Below are 24,260 nucleotides of genomic sequence, written 5' to 3'. Positions count from 1 at the left end.
ATGGTATGGTCATTACTTTCTCTTGGCAGCTGTCTTTAGTACAGGCTGAGCTACAGACCCAGTGGGAAGCAAAATGTGAACACTTGTTGGCCTCCGCCAAGGGTGAGCACCTGCAGCAGTACCAGGAGGTGTGCGCACAGAGAGACGCCTATCAGCAGAAGCTGGTACAACTTCAGGAAAAGGTACATATTTTTCTTGAGCCAAACAGTTTAGGCAGCCCAGTTAATTTGAGGCAAGCAGGCTGTTTGAGTCCTGTTGATCCTTCTAAGCCTAAAAGTTATTAATAGCTAGAAGACAAAACCACACTTGTTTTTAGCTTGTCAGGTATCTTTTACATACTTATTTGGGGTGATAGGTCAGTGACCTGGAAAAAGAGAGAACAGCACCAGTGTTCTGGAACATGTTTTCCATTATTATTGGATCCTTCATTTATTAAACAAATATTTATTGAGAGTCAGTTGTATTCCATCCACTGTGTTAAAGAAAGCGCATACCAGGAACCTGTCCCTCACGTATCTCACAGTCAAGAAAGGGAGACAAAGAAACAAAGATAGGCGTTAAGTGCTGTGGGGCCCAGAAGAGGAAGTACCCAGGAGAGCTGGGAAGGTTTCCCAAAGGAGGTGACATTTGAGCAGAGCCAAGAAGGACAAATAGCTTTGGTAAGGCAGCAAAGGAAGCAGAACATCTTGGGCAAAGGCACTGAGATAAGTTGGAGGCTGGGGTGTGGTGGGATCATCAGGCCTGAAAAAGAAAGAGATGGGACATGGCTTAGGGTCATGGTATGAAAGTCCATATTCGAGGTCAGTTTCTTTCCCTAAAGTGTCCAATTGAAAACTTTTGGCTCAGAGATCTCGGAGGCAATCTTGCAGACAAATGGGTTGCTGTTAATGCTGAATGTTTATGTCTAAATGACTAGAGTTATTACCTACCCTCCTGCTCTTTTTTCATTATATTTTTGACCTGATTAAGAACAAGGCAAGCGACCTTCTTGGGAAAGAGAAAGTGAAGTTTTGAGTTGAAATTGAGTGATGAGGAGATAGAATTCTCTGAGGCAGAGGGCCTTGGGTGGGGGCTGAGGGAGTGGACACCAACAGACCTAGGTGAGCTTAAGACTTGATGTTTAGAGATGCCGGAGAGGATGTGGAAAAATAGGAATGCTTTTACACTGTTGGTGGGAGCGTAAATTAGTTCAACCATTGTGGAAGACAGTGTGGTGATTCCTCAAGGATCTAGAACTAGAATTACCATTTGACCCAGCCATCTCATTACTGGTTATATACCCAAAGGATTATAAATCATGCTACTATAAAGACACATGCACACGTATGTTTATTGCGGCAGTATTCACAATAGCAAAGACTTAGAACCAACCCAAATGTCCATCAATGATAGACTGGATTAAGAAAATGTGGCACATATACACCATGGAACGCTATGCAGCCATAAAAAAGGATGAGTTCATGTCCTTTGCAGGGACATGGATGAAGCTGGAAACCATCATTCCCAGCAAACTATCAAAAGGACAGAAAACCAAACACTGCATGTTCTCACTCATAGGTGGGAATTGATCAATGAGAATACTTGGACACAGGGCGGGGAACATCACACACCAGGGCCTGTCAGAGGGTGGGGGACTGGGGGAGGGATAGCATTAGGAGATAGACCTAATATAAATGATGAGTTGATGGGTGCAGCAAACCAACATTGCACATGTATACCTGTGTATCAAACCTGCACGTTGTGCACATGTACTCTAGAACTTAAAGTATAATGATAAGAAGAAAAGAATCTGAAATAAAATTGTCTTTTTATTATATGCAAAAAAAAAAAAAAGAGAGAGAAAGAGACTTGATGTTTAGGGTGGTTCTCCTCCCCCTGGGTTTTCTGACCTTCACCTGGTAATCCAGGTTCCTGAGGCCACAGCCACAGTCTGTTTGTTTTGCAGTGTTTAGCCCTCCAGGCCCAAATCACAGCTCTCACCAAGCAAAATGAACAGCACGTCAAGGAACTAGAGAAGAACAAGTCCCAGATGTCTGGGGTTGAAGCTGCTGCATCTGACCCTTCGGAGAAGGTGAGCTGGTATTTCAAAGGAGAAGCATTCAGAAAGAACATGGCCAGTATGTTGTGTTAGTAGCTCTTTTTCTAACTTTAGTGATGTTTTATTTGTCTGATGACTTTAAAATGAACCAGATTTGGTGTTTGCTTGTGTTTAAGACGGAGTCTCGCTTTTTCGCCAGGCTAGAGTGCAGTGGCGCGATCCTGGCTCACTGCAACCTCTGCCTCCCAGGTTCAAGCGATTCTCCTGCCGCAGCCTCCTGAGTAGCTGGGACTACAGGCATGCGCCACCACACCCAGCTAATTTTTATATTTTTAGTAGAGACGGGGTTTCACCATGTTGGCCAGGATGGTCTCAATCTCTTGACCTTGTGATCTGCCTGCCTCAGCCTCCCAGAGTGCTGGGATTACAGGCGTGAGCTACCGTGCACGGCCCAGATTTGGTTTCTTGAGTTTAAGGAGCTTACAGTCTAGTGGGGAAAAAAAATACATACTTATATATTAAATGGCAAACCCAAAAGAACCCTATCTTTCTGAGGTTTTGACAGGTATAGGAAGGGCCTCTAACCACAGGAGAGAATGGGACTTGGGGCGTGTGCCCAGCATCCACTGGCCTCTGACCCTTAGAGCCTATGGCAGCTCCTAGTGGTGCTCACAGTGGGAGGGGGACATTAAGCAATGGTCTTTAAGCAGTCCTGGGCACACGGACCACAGCCTGCCTGCGCTTAATAGGTAACTCTCATGACTAGCCCTTCTGTCAAAATGCTGCTCATTATTTAATATCATCCTCTCCACAGTGACAGACTTCAGTGTCTCTGCTTATGACCAGCGGTATCCGTGTAGAGATCTAAGATGGCTTCATTTTGGCCTTCCAAACACCTCTCTGGGATTTAATGCATCCTTTAGTGACTTGATTTTGGCAGCATGTGTTTTGATGTTCACACAGGTCAAGAAGATCATGAACCAGGTGTTCCAGTCCTTACGGAGAGAGTTTGAGCTGGAGGAATCTTACAATGGCAGGACCATTCTGGGAACCATCATGAATACGATCAAGGTACAGCCAGCCAGCTGTCGATTGTTTCATCGGAATGGGCGTTTTGTTGCTTAAGTACTTGCTAAGGGATCATGAATAAAATAATTGTTCAAGGAAGGCACAGTGGCTCATGCTTGTAATCCCAGCACTTTGGGAGGCAAAGGCGGGAGGACTGCTTGAGGCCAGGAACTCGAGACCAGGTTGGGCAACATAATGAGACTTCGTCTCTACTAAAATTGAAAAATTAGCCGGGTATGGTGGCATGTGCCTGTAGTCCCAGCTACTTGGGAGGCTGAGGCTGGAGGATCACTTGAGCCCAGAAGTTCAAGACTATAGTGAGCCATGATTACCCCTGACTGCACTTCAGCCTGGATAACAGAGCAAGACCCTGTCTCCAAAGAAAAAAAAAAGAAAATTATTCAGAACTGTTCCTCAGTAATTAGGATTCCTGGAGTGACTTGACAGATACAGTCAGCCTCTTTTAACAGAAAAGAAGCAAGGTCATTTAAACTAGATGACCAGTAGTGTTAATAAGAATTAGTAGTGGCTACTGCGTTCCTTTCAGTGATCATCTCCTCCTTGGCTTTTGAACAGATGGTGACTCTTCAGCTGTTAAACCAACAGGAGCAAGAGAAGGAAGAGAGCAGCAGTGAAGAAGAAGAAGAAAAAGCAGAAGAGCAGCCACGGAGACCTTCCCAGGAGCAGTCAGCCTCAGCCAGTTCTGGGCAGCCTCAAGCACCCCTGAATAGGGAGAGGCCAGAATCCCCCGTGGTGCCTTCAGAGCAAGTGGTCGAGGAAGCTGTCCCGTTGCCTCCTCAGGCCCTCACCACTTCTGAGGATGATGTACACAGAAGGAAAGGGGACTCAGAAGCAGAGGCACTCTCAGAAATAAAAGATGGTTCCCTTCCACCCGAACTGTCTTGCATCCCATCCCACAGAGTTCTGGGGCCCCCGACTTCAATTCCACCTGAGCCCCCAGGCCCTGGAACCATGGACTCTGAGTGTGAGGAGTCACTGGCTCCCAGCCCAGTGGCAGCTAAGCCCAACAACCCACCAGGAAAGGTCTGTGTCAGAGAAGTAGCACCAGATGGCCCACTACAAGAAAGCTCCACAAGACTGTCCCTGACTTCAGACCCCGAGAAGGGGGACCCACTGGCCTTAGGGCCTGAAAGCCCAGGAGAGCCTCAGCCTCCACAGCTCAAGAAAGATGATGTCACTAGCTCCACTGGTCCCCACGAGGAGCTGTTGAGCACAGAGGCAGGTTCCACAGTTGCAGGAGCAGCCCTCAGATCCAGCCATCATTCCCAGCATTCCAGGTATGTTCCTCTGAGCACTGCTTCAGGGACAGGGTGGCTATCTGTGGTGAGGAGTGTCTCTGTTTTTTCCAGGGCTGGCAACTCATCCCTCAGAGACTAATTTACTGATGTCTTCATTCATTAGTTGATGTATTAATTCAGCAACACCTACCATGTAGAAGGCTCTGTGGTAGGCACTATAATAATGTGGTGGGCACTGCGATAGTGCAGCGGGCGCTGCGATAGTGTGGCGGGCGCTGCGGTAGTGTGGCGGGCGCTGCGGTAGTGTGGCGGGCGCTGCGGTAGTGTGGCGGGTGCTGCGGTAGTGTGGCGAGAGCTGCCGTAGTGTGGTAGGCAAGGCAGGTTTGGTTCTTGAGTTTAAGGAGTGACAGTCAAGTGGAGAAAACAAACAAATACATATTTATATATTATAAAAGTATAGTAAGTCCTTTTAAAAAAGAAACAGGGCACTATTCTAAAGGAGTTGTTCCACTTTAGATAGGGTGGCTAGGGTAGGATTCTGAGAAGGTCACATTGAAAAGATGACTCTGGCTGTAGGTTCTGAAGGGGACCACTGTAGGGTGTGGGAAGAGATGGTGGCAGCGGAGGTGGGAGGAATTCCTGGGCAGTCACCAACGCTGTTGAATCCTTACCCAAGGGCCGGTGACCCTTGTAGGTGGTGGGCAGTGTGACCTGGAGCAGGAACAGTAACATTTTCTATGACTTGATTCTCCTTCAGTCTCTCTCGGGATGAAGAGGATGAACTGTCTAAAGGGGCAGCTCTGAAAGCTCTGAGGCCCAAAGCACAGCCTGAGGAGGAAGATGAAGACGAGGTGGTAAGGAAATCCCAGGCACTGTCAAGTCCTCACGCAGCCACCTGGGGGCTCTTCCCCACTGGCTCTGAGAAGAGAAATGGAGCCTGTTGGTGGCCCACTCCCTGGGCTCTGTGTGCAGGGCCCTGTGGGAGCAGGCTTGGGGCTGGGCTGGGAGGGCGCAGCTCTGTAAGCAGATTAGGGGACAGTCACATACCACTTTACTTTTGAGAAAGAATCATAGTCTCTGTCCATGCAGGAATTCGTTCCCTGAGAGCAAGAAAGCTGAGCTGCTTAGTCCTATATTGGAATGCCGAAGCCTTAGGTTTCCCCAAATCTGCTGGGATATTATTTATATTTTAGAATTGGAAAGGACTTTGAAGATCATCTTGCCTGGCATCCTTATTCATAGATAAAGAACCTGAGGCTCAAAAGGATGATTTACCCAAAGCCACAGAGTGAGTTAATGGCAAAGCTAGGACTAACCCCCAGGCTCCTGTAAAGACTGCCTGTTCCTGAGCATTTTCCACTTAGCCCGCTTTCCTCCTGCCTTGTTTTGTCGTCACAATATCCCTGGGCACAAAATGGGTTCAGTATTAATAGCACAGCTTCATTTAACAGAGAACAAGAGTGAAGGCCAGGAGAGGAGGGCACTGATAGGGACTGAATTAGAACCCCGCTTCTCGCATCTGCAGTTCCCTACTGTGCTCGGTTACAACCGTTCTGGCTGTCCCTAGGCCATTCTGACGGCTCTGAAATGCATATGGAGAACACAGGTGGGCTTCAGGCTCAGTCCATCCAAAGGACAGAAATATGAGAGTGAATGGGGCAAATTTTGTCCCCTCATGTATCAGTCAGAGTGGATTTTGCCTTTTGCCAAAACCTTGAGCAGAGAGCTGTGATAGATCTGGACTCCAGCTTGTATGTACCAGAGCCCTTCCCTCTTGCCTGTGTTCCTTTGGGGAATGTACCAGTTCCTTCCATTAGCCTTTCTTCCCAAGAGTTAAATTTTCATTTGAGAATCCAGAATACCAATTCTGCCCTAAAACAAAAGGAAAAAAGGGGGGAAAACCCAACTGAGTATATTCTAAGTGACTGCCCTAAATATAGTTGGAAGCTTTTGATTATATTGTTGGTATTAGTACCAATACCAGTATTTTACTGGTATTAGTATCAATACTGTCAAGTTAACATGTATTTCTTGGGTACTCTGAAAACGACTTCACAAATGTTCTCATTTAATCTTCTACCAATCCAATGAGTTAGGTACTTTTATCCCATTTTATAGATCAGAGGGCTGAGGCTCAGGAAGATTAAATAATTTAACTAAGCTTATATAGCTAGTAAATGTGGAACCAGAACTTTAGTCAGGACAAAACAGAAGCTGTGAGCCACACTTGAAAATCCTGTACTGTCAGAGTTAGAGATCACTTCATTGATGTCCGGAGAGAAGTACGAGGTCTGGTTAATTGGTAGTGACATGGGAATTGCCCAGAGACTTGTGTACACATCACACTGCCTTCCCTTTTGCCTGGCCCTGTGAAGATGGATCCTGGTTGGCAGTAGCTCACCAGAGCAGAGAATGCCTTAGTAGAGACTCTTCGGTTCGTGCCTGTCTCTAGCATCAATCCCTTCTAGCCGGGTAGGTCCTGTTCCCTTGCCAATCCAGAGGAGAAAGGTCAGGAGCTCAAGTTGTGAAAAGAGTGGGTCTCTTATGGCCCATCAGTCCCTTTCAACCCCACTACCTTAGCTGGGAGGAGCAAGGGTAGTGCCAGTCAGGCTAGAGGTGTGGGGGGCTGTGGCTCCGTGTTCTTCACCTCTTAGGATTCTCCAGTTGGCCAAGCCTCCACGTTCAACTCTTTTTCAAATGATGAGATCACACCCAGAGCCAGTCAGGCCACCTTAGGCCACAACAACAGTGTTTTTTCATATGTGGTTGTCTTCTTCCCAACCTCCCTACTTCCCACTTCCTCTCGCTCTCTCAGGGCTGCTTTGCTTCTGTTTCTTTCTCCTGCTCTAGTGTTTCCTCTTTGACCCTTCTTTCTTCACACAAAATATGTAAGTTACTGCATGAGAGGAAAACCTGTCAAATCAATACATGTGCTTCACAAATAAATGACAAGATCAGCCAAACAAAGTTCGTCTTTTGTCTCTGTTGAAAAGATTGCCTCCCTTCTCTACCTGCTTGTCTCAGCTTTATCTGAAAGCCTAGGTTTGCTGGCCTCAGAGTTGGCCCTGTCAGTACAACCTCCTTTCTGAACCAGAGCTGGGAACAGAAGTTGGATTGCTTCCACTCACAGGTGGAAAGTTGAGTGGTGCAGGGACAAGTGAGGACTGACTGCTCTTTCCTGTTTTATCAGAGCATGAAGGGACGCCCACCCCCAACACCCCTTTTTGGAGATGATGATGATGACGATGACATTGACTGGCTGGGATGAAGACCCAGGAAACTGGTGCAAAGGTTTCTCTGCAACCCTTCCCTAAGCATGATTTTGCACAGCCAGCCCTGGGTCTAGGTGAGCCACAGGGTGAGGTCAAGGTGAGCATTCTGGGAACAATAGTTTGGGCTCAGACAGTGGCTCGGCCACCTTCTGAGCCCCACCCCCACCAGACCTGGTGAAGAGGATCATAACCATCTTCAAAAACACTGGATTTTCAGCAGCAAGTTGGAAGAAGGACTGGTAGATTCCCCTCCAGCCAGTCACCTGTAAGAGTCTTGTCCTCTGCCAGACTTTTAAATCTCTTCATTAACTCTCAGACTGACCTGGGAGCCCTCCTCTACCTGAATCCAGTGCTCAACTGTGCCCCGGCAACAAGTCAAGTCACCTGGGTTGAGGTCTTCCTGGTAGAACCAAGGGAGATTACACCATCTTAATCCCGGTGCAGTTAACAGCCTGGTCTATAGTCCTGGGACATGTATCTTCTTCTCTGCCTTAAATCTGATATAAGAGGCCAATGACTATTTGAAAATAAAACTAAAATGAATGTCTATAATGAAACTTGACTCAAGCCCTTGGAGAGAAATTGAGTTTGGTTCCAAGGGCTGTCTGTGCTCCTTTATGGGAATCTAAGGGTAGGAGTCTTACAGATCTGGGTCAGTTAACGTGCACAGAACGTTGTGGCGTATTTACTCCCTTTGTTACCTAACCCTGGAACTTTTAGGCTTTCAAAGAAAGTCACCACTGTAGTACTAGCCCATCCCTGGAGCATGATGGCTCTCTTGCTCCTGCAGGCTTAGTCCTGCAGTCTAGGAAGCCATGCAGAGAAGGTGGGAGGGTCCCTTCTTTCCATTGTTCATGGCACCTGAGGGATTCTTCACTTTGAGAGCAGCTTCCATTCCCTTAGAACTCATGGGACCAGGACTAATGCAGAGAAGAGTAGTGAGAAAATATTTGTGGTCATTTTCTTGATTCCAGGATCTTCCAAAGATCATGCAATCAGTCTTTTAAAAAATAGAATAATTTTAATAAAAATGTTCCTTGATTTTAAATGTTTACAAGATAGGACTCAAAATTCCACTTCATCTGGCCTGGCATCATCCTTGCAGGCTTTGGATGTCTCCCAGGTGCGGGCCTGGGGGGCAGTGAGAACTAATTATTTCTTTGTTGCTTAACAAAAGGCAGTGCTGTTTGGCACTTTATACAGACTGGCTTATCTCCAGCAACCACTGCAGAAGACAGTGTTATCACCATTTTATAGAGAAAACTGAGACTTAGAGAGGTAAAGTAATTTGCCCAAAGTTACATAGCTAGGAAGCCTCAGCACAAGAATTCAAATCCTGGCCATCTGATTCCAGAGCCTGGGCTGTTGGTCAGCACAGCAGCATTCCCTGCCTGACTGTCACTGGTTGGGGGAAGGGGCGGTGATGCTTTTAGAAACACAGGCTTCTGGGCTCCACCTCAGATCTTCTGAAACAGAATTTCCACCATTAATGGTAAAATAGAAAGAGCATGATCTGCGTTCACATCCCTGTTCCACTGGGTGCTGTGTGGTGGTAGCCAAGTTACTTACCCTTTCAGCCTTGGCCCCCTCATCTGACTTGATGAAGAAATGGACTTGGGGTCAGGCTGCCTGGCTCTGAATCCCGGCTCTGCCACTTATTAACTAGTGACTTTACTTAACTTCTCTGTGCCTGAGCTTCTCATTTCTAAGATGAGGACAGAAATAGTTTCTGCCTTGTCATGAAGATTAAATGAGTTAATTTTTGCAAAGTGCTTAGAAGACTGCCTAACAAAGAATAAGCACTATATAGATATTTGTTTGTTTTTGAGTCAGAGTCTTACTCTGTCACCCAGACTGGAGTGCAGTGGCGCCATCTCGGCTCACTGCAAGCTCCGTCCCCCTGGGTTCACGCCATTCTCCTGCCTCAGCCTCCCAAGTAGCTGGGACTACAGGCGCCCACCACCATGCCTGGCTAATTTTTTGTATTTTTAGTAGAGACAGGGTTTCACCGTGTTAGCCAGGTTGGTCTTGATCTCCTGACCTCGTGATCTGCCCACCTCTGCCTCCCAAAGTGCTGGGATTACAGGCATGAGCCACTGCACCCGGCCAGATATTTGTTAAATTTAAAAAAATTTTAAATTAGGAATTTAGGAAAAACATCACCTTTTGTGACTGGGCTCTGAAGAGTGAGGCAATGGACTGCCTACTAGGTCTACCCATATAATCACTGTTTCTAAAGCACAGATAGATAGATAGATAGATAGATAGATAGATAGATAGATAGATAGATAGATTTTTTTTTTTTTTTTTTTTTTTGAGATGGAGTCTCGCTCTGTCACCCAGGCTGGAGTGCAGTGGCATGATCTCGGTTCACTGCAACCTCCACCTCCCAGGTTCAAGTGATTCTCCTGCCTCAGCCTCCTGAGTAGCTGGGATTGCAGGTGCCTGCCACCACGCCTAGCTAACTCTCGTGTTTCTAATACAGATAGGGTTTCACCATGTTGGCCATGTTTATAGTCTGTGTGACAGTTACTTTTCTTATAGCATGTACTCAATTAATACTTGTTATATGAATGAAGAACGACTTGCCTCAGTTGGCATTCTGGGGTGTCTACCTGGGTGCAGCATTTCAGGGCTGGGTTTCCCTGAGCAGAGTTGTCTTTGTAGCAGGTGGATGGACTCTGTTCTCAGACAGGCTTATAAAGAGCACTACCAGCTCTATTAGCCCCACTCACCCTCTGCAGTTGTTATAAGGGTTCAGGTGCTTTCTGTTGGAATGAGGAGAACAGAACAGTCATAGACTATTTAAAAATATATATTTACTAAAATGTATTTGTTTTTAATTCCCAAAGCTTACAACCATCTTTTCATCTAGTCTGTGAGGTATTTAGTATACAGCAGTGATTTTTCTCTTTCCTTTTTTATAAAGTGAAGAGGTTCAACTATCCAGAGAGTCCCATCTAACTTAAAAAATGTAATGGCTTTGGTTGGATTGCATCTTCAGTCAGTACCTGCCATGGCTTAATCAATATTTTAAGTGAATGAATCATGTTTCCCCACCAGATCATTACGAGTAAGCAGTAAGTAATAAATAGAGAACATTAAGTATTGAACATTATTAGATGCAGTTTTTTGTTTTGCATAGAGGAAAGATGAGGATAAAGAAGGGCATTAAGGCCATGAAGAGCTTCCCAGACACGCACGGCCATCAGATGATCTTCTTCCTGCAGGCAGTGCCTTCTGGTGGAAGGAGCTCAGTCTATCAGAGAATAAACCAGGAGCCTGAGAGCAGTCCTGTGTCTCTGTCTTTAATCAGCTGTCACTTATTCTCCCCCAAAGAAAGGGAAGTAGGTCTCAGCAGTTGCTGCCATCCATCATGAATAAAATGAAATCATTTCATTAAAATTTTTTTTTGTATGATTGTGCAAAATTGCCAACTAGGAGTTCAATGGGAAAAATAAAGTTTGTCAACATGATCCATAGAAGAGATGATCTTCATGTGTTCCAAAGGCAGAAAGGTGAGAAAAAAGATCTAGCTTGGTCTCTGTCCCTCAAAGACAGAAGAGGTCAGGAAGTCCAATGGGCGATGCTCCTGTAGATAAGGCACAAAGCAGGAGAGCTGAGGGTGTCCAGGTTCCATGCCCTGCATCACCAAGAACCCTTCTCCCTGGCTTGAAATCTTTGGAAATTCCTGGTTTGAGTCACAGAAATGCATTGTCATGGGCTCAGTAACCCTGCCACCCCTGTTCTCTCCATTCTCCCTTTGGTCACAGCAGCCATCTTAAGACACAAGACCAGGCCTGGGCCCTATGCAGGCTGGCTGAGAAGGAAGGTTGATACAATGGCCTCCAAACTCCAGGGAGAAAGTGCTGGCTTCAGCTCAAAGTTTCCAGGGGCTGGGAATAAGGTGGAGGAATAGCCATCAGAAGAAAGGGCAGTTGGAAGTATAGTGTCTGGAAGAGGGGTCCCTGTGTCCCTCCAGCCTCAGTGCCTGCACATTCCTCACCAGCTAAGCTGTGCTGAGAAGTGGGTAAGCTAGGTAGTAGCCCACAGCAGAGCCCAGGACCACACCAAGGAAAATCCAGGTGTTGTAGGACATTACGGCCAGCATGATGAAGTAGCCGATGACCACCTGGATGACATGGATTAGAGACTGGCCAAAGTGACACAAATACCACCTAGATAAAAAGGAGAAGCAAGTTAATCCTGGTAATGAGCTGGTAATGAGGAAGCTGGGAGTTGATATCAGGGAGTAGAAAGCTGTTGAGTTATGTGACCTGATTATTTATAACTTATATGCTTAACCCAGGAGAGATTTCTTTCTGCCCCCCCCCACCCCCAGAAGAAACTCAAGAGATTTCTTTTTAAAGAGACATATCTTCACTACATTTGGTGCCGAGCTTCCTGGCATCCTAGACAAAGGGGAAAATGAAGGTATCTGTAATCTGTCTTTCTGATAAGGAATAAGAAAATCATCAGTAAGGCATATTTTCCCCATGAATCTACTTTGGGAGGCAGTATGACAATGGAAAGAAAAAGCATGGACTTAGGTGACATATCAGTTCCTAGTCCTGCCACTTACTAAAAGTGGCCTAGACAGATGTCTTAACCTCTCTGAACTCAAGACTCCTTATCAGTAAAACAGGAATGAGAATACCTCCCTTGCAGTACAGTTGTGAAGATCTGAGACACCCATGTAGGGTGGCTAGTGATGGAGTGGGCAGGCTTATTAAGCACAGGTGAGGCTGGGGCTGGGCAGAGGGCAGAACAGGGACCCTAAATGGTTGCCTGATTTGAGTGGGAAGGGAGGAGAGGAGAGCTTGTCTTCCTCCTCCCACCAAGTGGGATACATTGCTTCAGGACAGCTGCAGATCCCCTCCTGGATATGGGAGCCTAGTGACCCATGGAACTGGTGAGATTTGGGGGAGGGTGGGTGGCCACCCCAGTTGCTAGATAGGGGCCTGCATCTGAAGATCACAGTTCCCTAAAGAAAGCCTTCTGAGCCTTTCAAGTGGCTGTTCACAGAGAGTGCTTTGGCCTGGGCATCAGGAGACATAAGCTCTAGTTGACTTGGCTATTTATAACCATTTGTTGGCAAGTCCTGGTCCTTCCCTGGGCCTTACTGTCCCCTCTGTGAAGTGGGGCTAATGCTGTCCAGGCCAGCCTGTCTCCCAGGGTGAATGTGAGGCCTCTGCCCCTTTCCCATACCCACTGCCTGTACCTGTGGTGGGTTCTGCCAACAGGGGATGAATCTGAGCCTGCAGAGTCTCCGTCTGTCTCTGCGATGGTCTGCTGGCTGATAGAGGTAGGCAGGTTCACCAGCACCTGGTGGAGCAGCTTGGCTTTGCCAACCTTGATGCCTTCATACAGTACAGCCAGGAGCAGGAGCACCAACACCGAAAGGGCCATGCCTGTCAAAGGAGGCAGAGTTGTGGAGACCTGGCCAGGCCAGCACTGTTTCCCTTCCAGCACCTCCACCTGTTCATGGAATCCACTCCATCCACCTCTCTCTTGCATCTTCTTCCCCACCCTTGCTGAGCTCTGAACTTCTGCACTGTCTTCACCAGACCTTTCTTAGCAGGATTGGCCTACTGGAGTGTGGCTTTGAGATAAGGAAGAGAAGCCGCCTGAAAAAGCCAGGGGCTGAGACTGAAGAAGCCATGTACCATCACCCCAGCCACTCCCCTGGCAGGCTGCACAAATCTGTTGTGACCTCTTGTTAAGGGATGAGTACTGCAAGGTCCTGTTTATATGTAAGTACGCGAAAAACGTCTAGAAGGAAAGATAAACAGCACAAGAGTAATAGTTATCTCAGCAAAGTAGGATACGGATGGTTTTTATATTCTTGCCTAACTTTCTAAGGTTTCTTTTATATATATTACTTTTATATTAGGGGAAAAACCCAATAAATTATTTTACAGAAAATATAAAGTGCTTATTAGAGCTGCTGTGTAAAATATAACTGTTAATTACTACTTTCGTTTCACTAAGAGGGATAATAAGCGGTCCAGCTAAAGTATTTTACTGGACTCTGCAACATAATAAGAGATATATATCCTGTTTCTGCCCTGGTTTCCTGGCACACGACTTCTAGAGCCCTTGGAAACTCTGAAGTGGTGTCTTTTTATATGCTAATGAGATGACTGATGGCTGAGGCTCCTGGATGGGCTCTGGATGGGGGCTGGTTGCCAGGGGAGCCAACCTTGTGCTTGGAGGTTGGCACTTTCAGCCCACTTCCTACCTCTGGAAGGAGAGACGGACTGAAGGTTGAATTGATCACCAGTGGCCAGTGAGGTCATCAATCATGCCTCTATATGAAGACTCCATAGAAACCCAAAAGAATGCAGTTAGAAGGAATAAGTTGTTGTATTCAACAGTACAGTAGGGAAATTATAGTTAACCATAATTTATTGTATATTTCAAAATAGAATTGTAATGTTTCCAACACAAAGATAAATGTTTGAGGTGATAAACACCCCAGTTACCCTGATTTGATCATTGCATATTGTATATAGGTATCAAAATATCCCATGTACCCCAAAACATGTACAACTATTATATATGAATAATTTCTTTAAAAGGACAGGATTTGAAAAGCTTCCAGCTGCTGAACACATGGGGGTACCTGGAAGGTGGCAAGCCCAGGGAGGGCCTGGAGGCTCTGAACCCCTTCCTACATGCCTTGCTCCATGCATCTTTTCCTCCCAGCTATTCATTGTACTTCTTATTTTTTTTGAGATGGAGTCTCGCTCTGTTGCCCAGGCTGGAGTACAGTGGCGCAATCTTGGCTCACTGCAACCTCTGCCTCCTGGGTTCAAACAATTCTCTTGCCTCAGCCTCCCAAGTAGCTGGGATTACAGGCACCCCCCACCACGCCTGGCTAATTTTTTTGTATTTTTAGTAGAGACGGGATTTCACCATGTTGGTCAGGCTGGTCTTGAACTCCTAACCTCAGGTGATCCACTCGCCTTGGCCTCCCAAAGTGCTGGGATTACAGGCATGAGCCACCGCACCTGGCCCATTTGTACTCTTTTAAAGTGTTTCCTTGAGTGTTGTGAACCATTCTAGCAAATAATTGACCCCAACGAAGGCGTTATGGGAACCCCGATGTATAGTCAGTTGGCCAGAAGTACGGGAGACAAGCTGGGACTTGCGATTGGTGCCTGAAGCAGAGGGCAGCCTTGTGGGACTGTGCCCTTAACCTGTGGGATCTGCACTAACTCTGGTTAGTGTCAGATTTGAACTGAGTTGTAGGACACCCAGCTGGTATCAGAAAATTGGTCACTGAGGGAAAGCCTACACATCTGGTCACAGAAGTGTGTTGAGTGTAAGAAAAGGAAAAACAGTCGGGTTTTTTTTCCCAAAGGCTCCCCGGAGAAAATCATCTGATAGATGCAGGTTTTTAAAATATAAAATTATAGGTAATTTCATGTACATGGTGAAACTTCAAACAGTGCAAAAAAGAATACAGTGAAAATTCAGGCCAGGTGTGGTAGCTCATATCTGTAATCCCAGCACTTTGGGAGGCCGAGGCGGGTGGATCACTTGAGGTCAGGAGTTTGAGACCAGCCTGGCCAACATGGTGAAACCCCGTCTCTACTGAAAATACAAAAATATTAGCTGGGCATTGTGGTGCATGCCTGTAGTCCCAGCTACTCGGGAGGCTGAGGCAAGAGAATTGCTTGAACCTGGGAGGTAGAGGTTGCAGTAAGCCAAGATCGTGCCACTGCATGCCAGCCTGGGCGACAGAGACTCCATTTAAAAAAAAAAGAAAAATCAGTTTTCTTCCCACCCCAATCTCCCTTCACCCCAATTCTCCTCCTCAGAGCAACCTCTGTTGCTCAATGTATATATCAGCCTCTGTTTGTCCAAATGACAGCATCCTATCTACACATACTCCTTTGCATTTGACTTTATCATCCAGTTTTACCTCAGTTCACACAGATTTACCTTTTCCCCAGTGGCTTCATCGTATCTGTGATAGATTATATTTTACAAAGACAGCCACTCCAATATATCCAACCCCACATCCCCTTCTTATGATGTCAACATTCTTGCCATCAAGCAGTGGGGTCCATGTTTGTTCCCTCTCCTTTAGCCTAGGAAGACCTTCGTGACTGCTTCAGCCAAAGAAGGCAGAAGTAATGCTATCTGATTTCCAAGGCTAGGTCTTGAAAATTCCACATACTTCTACCTTGTTCTCTGGCGACACTCGATCTTGGAATCTAGCCACTCTGCCATGAGGAAGCCCGAGCCATAGGAGATGCCACACGTAGGTGTTCAGCCAACAACTCCAGCTGAGGTCCTAGCTAACAACCAGTATCAGCCACTTGGCATGAGAGTGAGGAACTCTTCCAAATGACCCTACTTCCAGCCACAGTCTGACTATACTGCATGAGAGACCTTGAGTGAGGACCACTCAGCTGGGTCCAGTCAACTCATAGCACCTTGAGAGAGAATGATAAAATGACTTCTTGTAAGCCACTGTTTATTTAGCAATAGATAACAAGAAATGGTAGCCCATTGTAGGGATGACCATACTTTATTTAATCTGCACCCGCAATAACGGGCATTTGGGCTGTTTCCAGTCTATTTTTAAGATGCAGTTATTTAACTTGAAAAATAACTTTTTCATGAATTAGTGACAAACTCTGCCTTTTCAAATCAAAGGAATATTCTTCCCTTTCAAACTGGTGTCTCATCTCCAGCAGCTGCTGTGGACTTCTGAACTGGTGCAGAACAATGAACGCTGGATAAGGAAGGTGCCAAGTGGCACCCGGAAGCCTTGATCTAGTTGTGGCTCTGATGCATACTTACTGTGTGACCCTGCATGAGTCTCTCTTCCTGTCTCTGGGCTTTAGTTTCTTCCCCTGTAACAGAGAGAAAAGCTGCCTCCCTGCCTCTCTCGGCCTTTGTGAGGATCAGTAAGATAATGGTGCCCTTTGCGATCTGAAAGGGAGTGGTTGTAAATGGAATTATGAACGTGAAGTTCCTGCTCAGTGTTTATGCCAGAGGAATCAGCCTCACTTAAATGCCCACCGAGAATCAAGAGAACCCGGATTCTCCCTTGCCTCGTGCTACAAGGCTTTCCAAGCTACAAGTTTGAGCTTCCCAATTCTTACCAGCAGGACTGTGGACACTCCAGAAATCAAACAGAAGCACCACCGTATCTGAGAAGATGAAATGCATCTGAAAGAGAAGGGAATCGGCATCATGGGGCGCGGGGCAGTGGAAGTCATGGTCCTTAATGCTCTCCAGCGCCTCCTCTGGGAGTCCAGAAAAATGGAGTCTTTGGAAGTGTCGAAAGGGCCATCAGAAGTCATCAGGGCCAACTGAGGCCATAAAGAGCTGAGACTTGCCCAGGAGGGTCAGCAGCAGAGCTATAAGTGAGCTGGCCCTGCTCCATATGAGAATAGAGGTGTGGGAGTGCCCATCCTCACTGGGCCAACTGGCTCGGGATGTGACAGTGTCCTCAGACTATGTGGGGATGTCCCCTCCATGCCTTCCAAGTGCAGGTGCAACTGCCTCCTCTTACCCCCTGGGGCCCTAGCCATTCTACTGCAGCTCCGAGACGGGCTCCCGTGTGATGGGAACCTAGAGTCCTCTTTGTTCTGCGGAGTCTAGACAGATCCCACAGTGTTTATCATCAAGGGGCCCAGAGGCAGCTGTCTTCACTGTACTCCACATCTGTCCACTCATTCACTATACATTTGCTGAGCCCAGTTCGTGTGCCCGGCATTTTGGAGGCAGATTAATGTATCTGACCCTGGTGAGTTCACAACCTTACAGGAAAGACTGCAGGTAAAAGCAGTGACCATGCAGTGCCTGTCAGATGCCTTTTCAAAGGGTGCTTGCTCCACGCTGTGTTCAGGGTGGCATCAAGGGCTTTTTCTACATCATCTCATTTCATTGTCACAACAGTCCTCTGTGTGACAGGGACAGTTAGGCCCATTTTATAGGAAGGAAAGCTAGGGAAACTAGCCTTAGAGAAGTAATTTGCTGGTGGTCCCAAAGCTAGTAAGTTGGCAGAGCTGGGATTCAAACCTGTGTCTAGCTGGATTCCAGAGCCCTGGACATTCCAGGACACGGTGCTTCCTCCCAGGCTCCAAGAGAAGAGGGTACGGTGGGAGCTGGATGGTAAATTTAGACGCCCACACCAGGCTTAACGACTGTTTGGAAAGATGAGGACCCAACAGATCTATCAGTTAGTTCACCCTCTCAGGGAAGGGAAGGCAGCCTCTGGTCCCCAGGTAAGCCCTTCTCAGCCAGCACAAGCAGTTCAGCAAACACTGTCAGTGTTACCCAGCTAAGGAGATCCTGGCTGAGTTGTAATCAGCTCGTGGAAGCCTTTGCCTTCTAAGACAATGGCCAAATATTAGAATCCTTGAATGTCAGCACTAGATAGAAGTATCCTCAGAGTTTTTAGTCCCATGGCTTTCAACTTTTTTTGCCAGGGAACACTAGCCAATTTAAATCTTTCTTGTAATTCTGTGATATAAAACATAGGGCTCAGGATGAAGAGGGGAGAGAAATCTAAGCTCTGCTGAAACTCAGTTTGAAAAATGCTGATTTGGCCCAACTTCAGTCCCTCTCCATCGCCTCTCATTTCCAGATGAGGGAAATGAATACAGAGAGAGAAAGGGATTTGCCCGACTTCCTTAGAAGCGTGATTACTCTTAGTTTGTGTTCAAGGGAGGAAGATATGAACCCACTGAGACTGGGTTCTTGTGAAGGCTGTGGAGGCCATCAGTTCTTACAGAAAAGGAGTTCCGGTAGAGGCAAACGTCAGTGGGGGGTGGAAGGATAGGCAGATTTGATTAGCTGCCATTTTGTCAGGAAGCTGTGCCATGTGGGTATCCCATAGCCTCCCGGAAACCAGAGCCACAAACTTCTGCTTGCAGATGACAGCCCTAAACCACAGGCCTTGCATGTTCTAGTCGTCTCCAATCCTCCCCCTCTCAATATTTAGGACCAAAGGAGATAGTAAATAATAGTAGACTGAGTCTAGGATTTGGAACAAAACAGATTTGTTAGCCACAGCCTCTCTCTGGTCTCAGTTCCCTCCGAGGGGAGCTGGGGGAAAACTCTGCAAAGCCATCCACACAAAGTGACACACAGTAAGGGCTCAATAACCCCAGTGCCTTTTTTTCCCCATACATGTCAAAGCTGGAGGGGTGTTTCTCAGAAGTGTTCCACGGGAGAAGCACAGGATACTGGGGAAAATGGATTCTGTGGTCAAGGGAGTTTGGGAGAGACTGGAATTGGACAAAAGGTTTAACAGCTTTCAGCACTGCCAGAAGCCTGTACCTCTGAAAGCCTGTAACTCTCTCCTCCCTTTTTTCTTGCTGAGTGTCCTCTGGGAGAGAATCTCATAGACTATCCTCTAGGAAGTACTAATCTAGAGCAACCGTCTTTTTTCATACTTGGGAAGGAAATGACACTTACTAATTATTCTGTGCCAGGCACTCTTCTAAAAACGTTATATGTCTTCATAGGTGGGAATTGAACAATGAGATCACTTGGACACAGGAAGGGGAACATCACACACCGGGGCCTATTGTGGGGAGGAGGGAAGGGGGAGGGATAGCATTAGGAGATATACCTAATGTAAATGACGAGTTAATGGGTGCAGCACACCAACATGGCACATGTATACATATGTAACAAAACTGCACGTTGTGCACATGTACCCTGGAACTTAAAGTATAATTTTAAAAAGTTGTATGTCTTAACTCACTTAATTTCAAGGGGAGGGGATGATGATTCTTAGCTCCATTTCATAGATGAGAATACTAAGGCAGAGAGAAGTTAGGTAGCTTGCCAAGTTGCTAGCTAGAATTTTGCCTGGGTGGGCTGGCTTCAGATTCTGTGCTCCTAACTGCTCTCAATGCAGCTTCTCAGGGCAGCACCAGAAGTCCAAGGGGCAGTTGTGACATGCCCAGGGTCACATTGTGAGTTGGTGGCAGCATCAGGACTGGATCCTGGGTCTTCTTACCAGGCCCTCATTTGGCAAGAGGAAAACAGATGCTACATCGCAGAGAAGAGCCCACTTGCTTGTGCAATACTAGACAGAGAGGAGGGCTGTGCTGTCTTTTGGTTGTTTTAACATTTCAGGAAGATATGCAAATAGCAGAAGAAGCTGATATGGCCACTTTGGAACAAAATATGGGAAGAAATTGGGGAGGGGAAGGAATGTATGAGAAAAAGTCTCTGTACAATTAGGATAGTCATGCTTAGCCCCTCAAGGATGCTCAGCCAGTAGCTGGCCCGTATTTCCTGAGAAAGGTGAAGAGTACACCTTAAATAAAGGAAACAAACAAGGACCAGTCTGGGGATGGGAGAGTAAGACCAGAGCCCAGGGACAACAGTGGTACAACAGGATGAAAAGGCAAAGAGGATAGGGTGGGAGGGAGGACACTGGAGTGGATCACAGGTGTGGATGACGATGCTGTTATAGCCATATCCGCAGAGGCAGAGTCAGTCCCGGGTGAATCACTGGGCAACCACAGGCCAGTCATGAGCTCCACACACACTGGCAAGTGGCTTAGTGTAGAGGGATAGCAGCAGCTGCTTAGACTCCAGGGCCTTATTAAAAGTGCAGATTCCAGGCCCCTAATTAGAGTCCAGGGGCAGAGCCACAGGAGGCAGGGAAGACATAGATATTAACCAGCCCCCTTGAGGAGATTCTGAGGCTCAGTTCACTTGGTTGCAGTTTGAACACAGGCAGCAAGGCTAGTGGTTAGGGACACGGTTTCTAAAGCTGCACTGCCTGGATCTGCCTCCCAGCTCTGCCAGGAACCAGTTGCGTGGCCTTGAGCTGCAGACACACAGAAAGCCCCCTGTGGACCCCAGTCTCTTCATCTGTAAGATGAGGATAGGACTCTAGGAACCCTTTCCTTTGGTTTGGCCTCACTTTCACAGGCTCCCATCTTGAGCTCTATCTACTGTTTTCCTGAAACCTTGTAAAAGAAAAAAGTGCTAGCCTGGGCAACATGGCAAAACCCAGTCTCTACGAAAAATACGAAGATTAGTTGGGCGTGGTGGCATGTGCCTGTAGTCCCAGCTACTTGGGAGGTGCTGAGGTGGGAGGATCACTTGAGTCCAGGAGGTGGAGGTTGCAGTGAGCCAAGATCGTGCCACTGCACTGCAGCCTGGGTAATAGAACAAGACTCTGTCTCAAAAAAACAAAAAACAAAACAAAACAAAACAAACAGTGAGTGTGCCTCTGTTTCCAGGTTGGACGGGGCACCACATCTATGCATCTCCTCTCAGATTTGGACACTGCAGCTTTGGGTTTGGTAGAGACCTGGGACTAACCTGGCTGTTCTACTCCCTACACACAGCTAACATGCCTTTCAGTGCCAAAGGGGGTCTGACTTGTGTCACCAACCCCTGCCTGCGCCTACCCAGGGACTGGGCTCACTGGAGATGGTGGAGCTGCAGGACAGAGAAAGAAATGTGAAAGCATCTGATTGGAGAGAACAGCCACACAGCTCCGTGTCTCCTGAGGGCCTGCATGTGCCTGCACCGTGTTCACCTTCCATTTTTTATGCCTCACCCCCTGTGACATCTCTGCAGGTGCCTACTATTATTAACCTCTTTAAATTAACAAGGAAGGCACAGAAAGGCCCACTTATCTCCCCACGGTCACTCAGCAATCAGGTGCCCAGAGCCAGAGATCTTTCTGGAAAGCCTGTACTGGTTCTCAAACCTTAGTGTACAACAAGTACTCTGGGTGTTTCTGGGACAGGTGTTTGTGGGGGTCACACTTTGAGAAATCATAGGAACCATGATGGTCTCCTGTCAACCAACAGGGACTGGTCAAGTAAATTATATGAGAGCCTCAAAATGGAAATCTAGGCGGTCACATCACAACATGATAAAAATCATGTTGAAGAGTTTTAAAAATGTTGAAGAGTTTAAAAATAAGAATAGCTTTTACATCCGCCCCCCTCCCCCAACCCAATGGCACTAGCTCAATGTAAAAAGCTGACAGAGTACCGAAAAGAAAGTAAAACATCATTTTGAGTCCTACTGCTCAGAGATCTCTCCTGTTAGGCTTTCAAAAAACATTTGTTGACATAGCAAAATGTTTACACAAGATTGATATACAAAAGCAAACAGGTACGAACAATACTGTGAAACTCCATTTACACTGGAGATGGCCTCATCCTCAGCAGAAGCCTCTAGCACCATCTCTGCCAGGTGGAGGTAGGGGTGACGCCCGTGGATCACCCCTTCTCTGAGTCCATTTGGTAAAGCAGATGGCATGAATGGAATGTCCCTAGTGGCTAATTAATCAGTCAGGGAGTTGCCACAACTAGTTTCCTTCTATCATCCTTGGGCCTGAGCCAGTTACCTTAGGAGCCCAAAACAGCCCAGACATGTTTTGCCATAGACCTGAACCCCCACGGAACAGTAAGAGTAATTTGAAAGATTTCTTTTTGTTGTGCTAGGGCTGTGCAGACCCTTGCGATACAGAGATGAATGGGACAAGTCTTTGGCCTTTAGGGAGCTACCTGTCTATGATGGGGGACATTTAAGTGAGCAAGTAATTACTACAGGTTGTAGGTCAGAAAGAGAGGCACAGTGGAGGCTCCCTGGGGGTGCTGGGGACTAAGCTGCCTGAGAGACACCTGCCCTGGCCAGAGAGCAGTTGGCTAGGACAGTCCTGAAGTCAGAGAAGCAGGAGACAGCTGGGAAGATGAACTGTATGGTATGTTCAGGACTGGAAGTACCTACGGAGTCCGAAGCCCCAGAGGAACAAAGATTCACCTGTCACTCAACCCTTTCTACTTTTGCCTTTTTGCTAGAGGAAAAGATGGAAATCAGCACACCCTGACTTGAGAGAAGCGATCTGGGCTACAGTTTTCAATTAAAGGACTTTGTGGTCAGATAGGCAGGGGGCAGGGCCCCAATCTTGTTTTCCTCCTTGGGATGAATCTTGGCCTCTGACAGTTTAACTGATTTGTGCTTTTTTCAGGGCGGGGCTGTGGTGAAGGAGGGAGCAATCCCTGGAACTTGTTTTCTTCTTTATTTTTTCATTTGAGGTTACTTACACTTTGAGAAAAGCTTCCTTTTTTGTAAACAAGGGTTGGGAAGGAGATGAAGGTCCCAGTGCTAGGCTGACTGGCTGGGGAACTTTTGCAAGTGCTTTCCATCTATTTCCCTTTTTAAAGGACAGTTGATCATTTGACTAAACGGCCTATATAGACTTCCTGTATCTTTTTTGTTTTTTGTTTTGTGTGTTGTTTGTTTGTTTGTTTGGGAACGTCTTGTTCTGTTGCCCAGGCTGAAGGTCATGGCTCACTACAGCCTAGAACTTCAGGGCTCAAGCAATTATCCTCATCCTCCTGCCTCAGCCTCCAGAGTAGCTAGGATTACAGGCGCCTGCCACCACTTGTGGCTAATTTTTGTAGAGACGGGGTCTAGCTATGTTGCCCAGGCTGGGCCTCCTGTATCTTAAATTCTATGACATTCTTCATGGGATGAAGAAAATGATATGACTTCTTCAAAGACGAACGAGTCTTGCAAGCTGTCGTTCTCTCCAGCCCAGGTGAACCCTACCAAGAAAAACAGCTTGTCCGAAACGCTGTTTTCTGACTGAAAGTGCAGGGAAGCTGGAAAGGAGCTGGGTCTGTTTTATTCCCCAAAGAATCAGGCTACAAACTTAACAAGAGCAGTGTGCGCGCCGGGCTGCAGGCTGAAATGCGCCGGGGCTTTCCCTTTCGTGGAAGCCTACCTGGAATCTCCCAAGGCGCTGCCCTCCGCCCTGGGGCGCCGGCCAGAGGTCCGGGACTGGGGACCCCGGACCCAGCTGTCTTCAGCCACCGCGCCCCCACTCTCAAGCCGCGCCACCGCGGGCCCTCGGTAACTGCTCGCCTAGCCGTACTGCCTCCCAGCAGGAGGGACAAATAGAGGAAAACCACAAAGCCACGGCAACCTGTACCTGCCGCGTCCCCCCAACCCTGTTCCGGCTGTTGGCAATGCTGCCAACACACCCCTCACCAGCCCCGGGCCAGCGACAGCGAGGATTCGGGGTGCCCAGATGGCAGCTCCAGGAGACCCCGCCCCAGCCGCCCACCCGCGTCCCCTCCTCTCCCTAGCGCCCGGAACTTACCGCCATGGTGAGCGCGCGGGGAGGGCGTTAGGGCCGCGTCTGCTCGCTCGGGTCTCCTTGCTCGGGTCTCCTCGCTCCGAGTCAGTTCAGCCGCCGCCGCCACCGCCGTGATCGCGACCCGCGCCGCGCGGATCACATGGTCCGGGCGAGGCGGCGCGCGGGCGCCTGGGAGTTGTGGTCCCCACGCGCGCCCCACGTCGGCGGCCTCAGGCGCGACCCCTGGCCCGGACCCACGTGCCGCGCCCCAGGTTCCTAAGGGCAGAGGCTTGGCGTTCCCGGAGTCCCGAACGAGTGGGGCCACCTGCTGCCTTCTGTCTCCGCCCTTGCTGTTTTGCACTTGGCTTATCTTGGCAATTATGAGAATGCTTATTGTTCATTGTAATAAACTACCCCAAGCGTAACATGTTGAGTTGAAAATGGAAAAAGTCCGTGCTATGAACACAGTAGCAACAAATTTGGAGTAAATTAAGTTAATTATGCCCTAGATTTTTAATGCAGTCATT

The 24,260-nt window shown here is 47.5% G+C and overlaps 2 protein-coding genes across 16 annotated transcripts in view; one reads left to right on the top strand and one right to left on the bottom strand.

Annotated features, from left to right (window-relative positions):
- LOC105487054 (FKBP prolyl isomerase family member 15) overlaps window positions 1-8,194 on the top strand; it is a 55,961-nt gene extending 47,767 nt beyond the window's left edge. For all 4 annotated transcript variants that reach the window (XM_071078194.1, XM_071078193.1, XM_071078195.1 and 1 more), the window contains 6 exons: window positions 30-182; window positions 1,946-2,071; window positions 3,002-3,109; window positions 3,683-4,404; window positions 5,123-5,219; window positions 7,556-8,194. In XM_071078194.1, the coding sequence (XP_070934295.1) occupies window positions 30-182; window positions 1,946-2,071; window positions 3,002-3,109; window positions 3,683-4,404; window positions 5,123-5,219; window positions 7,556-7,633 (1,284 nt within the window). In that variant the 3' untranslated portion in view covers window positions 7,634-8,194. The remainder of the gene's footprint in view (window positions 1-29; window positions 183-1,945; window positions 2,072-3,001; window positions 3,110-3,682; window positions 4,405-5,122; window positions 5,220-7,555) is intronic.
- A 2,245-nt stretch (window positions 8,195-10,439) lies between these two features.
- Window positions 10,440-24,002, bottom strand: LOC105487049 (solute carrier family 31 member 2). Of its 12 annotated transcripts, none has more exons than XM_071078207.1 (6): window positions 23,758-24,002; window positions 16,760-16,826; window positions 16,455-16,507; window positions 13,879-13,970; window positions 12,859-13,048; window positions 10,440-11,815 (listed from the first exon to the last, which is right to left on the bottom strand). In XM_071078207.1, the coding sequence occupies exons 4-6, from the start codon at window positions 13,934-13,936 to the stop codon at window positions 11,647-11,649; spliced, it is 417 nt and encodes a 138-aa protein (XP_070934308.1). In that variant the 5' UTR covers window positions 13,937-13,970; window positions 16,455-16,507; window positions 16,760-16,826; window positions 23,758-24,002; the 3' UTR covers window positions 10,440-11,646. The 12 variants fall into 12 exon arrangements, with proteins under 12 accessions (XP_070934308.1, XP_070934307.1, XP_070934301.1 ...); XM_071078206.1 differs by having other exon boundaries at window positions 13,879-13,958; window positions 23,758-24,001; XM_071078200.1 differs by having other exon boundaries at window positions 12,859-13,409; window positions 13,879-13,958; window positions 23,758-23,980.
- Between the last annotated feature and the right edge of the window lie 258 nt (window positions 24,003-24,260).

Source organism: Macaca nemestrina, chromosome 14 (assembly GCF_043159975.1).
Source record: "Macaca nemestrina isolate mMacNem1 chromosome 14, mMacNem.hap1, whole genome shotgun sequence".
Taxonomy (NCBI): domain Eukaryota; kingdom Metazoa; phylum Chordata; class Mammalia; order Primates; family Cercopithecidae; genus Macaca; species Macaca nemestrina.
Note: the sequence above shows the minus strand (reverse complement) of the source record. Positions and strands in the feature narration are given on the sequence as shown.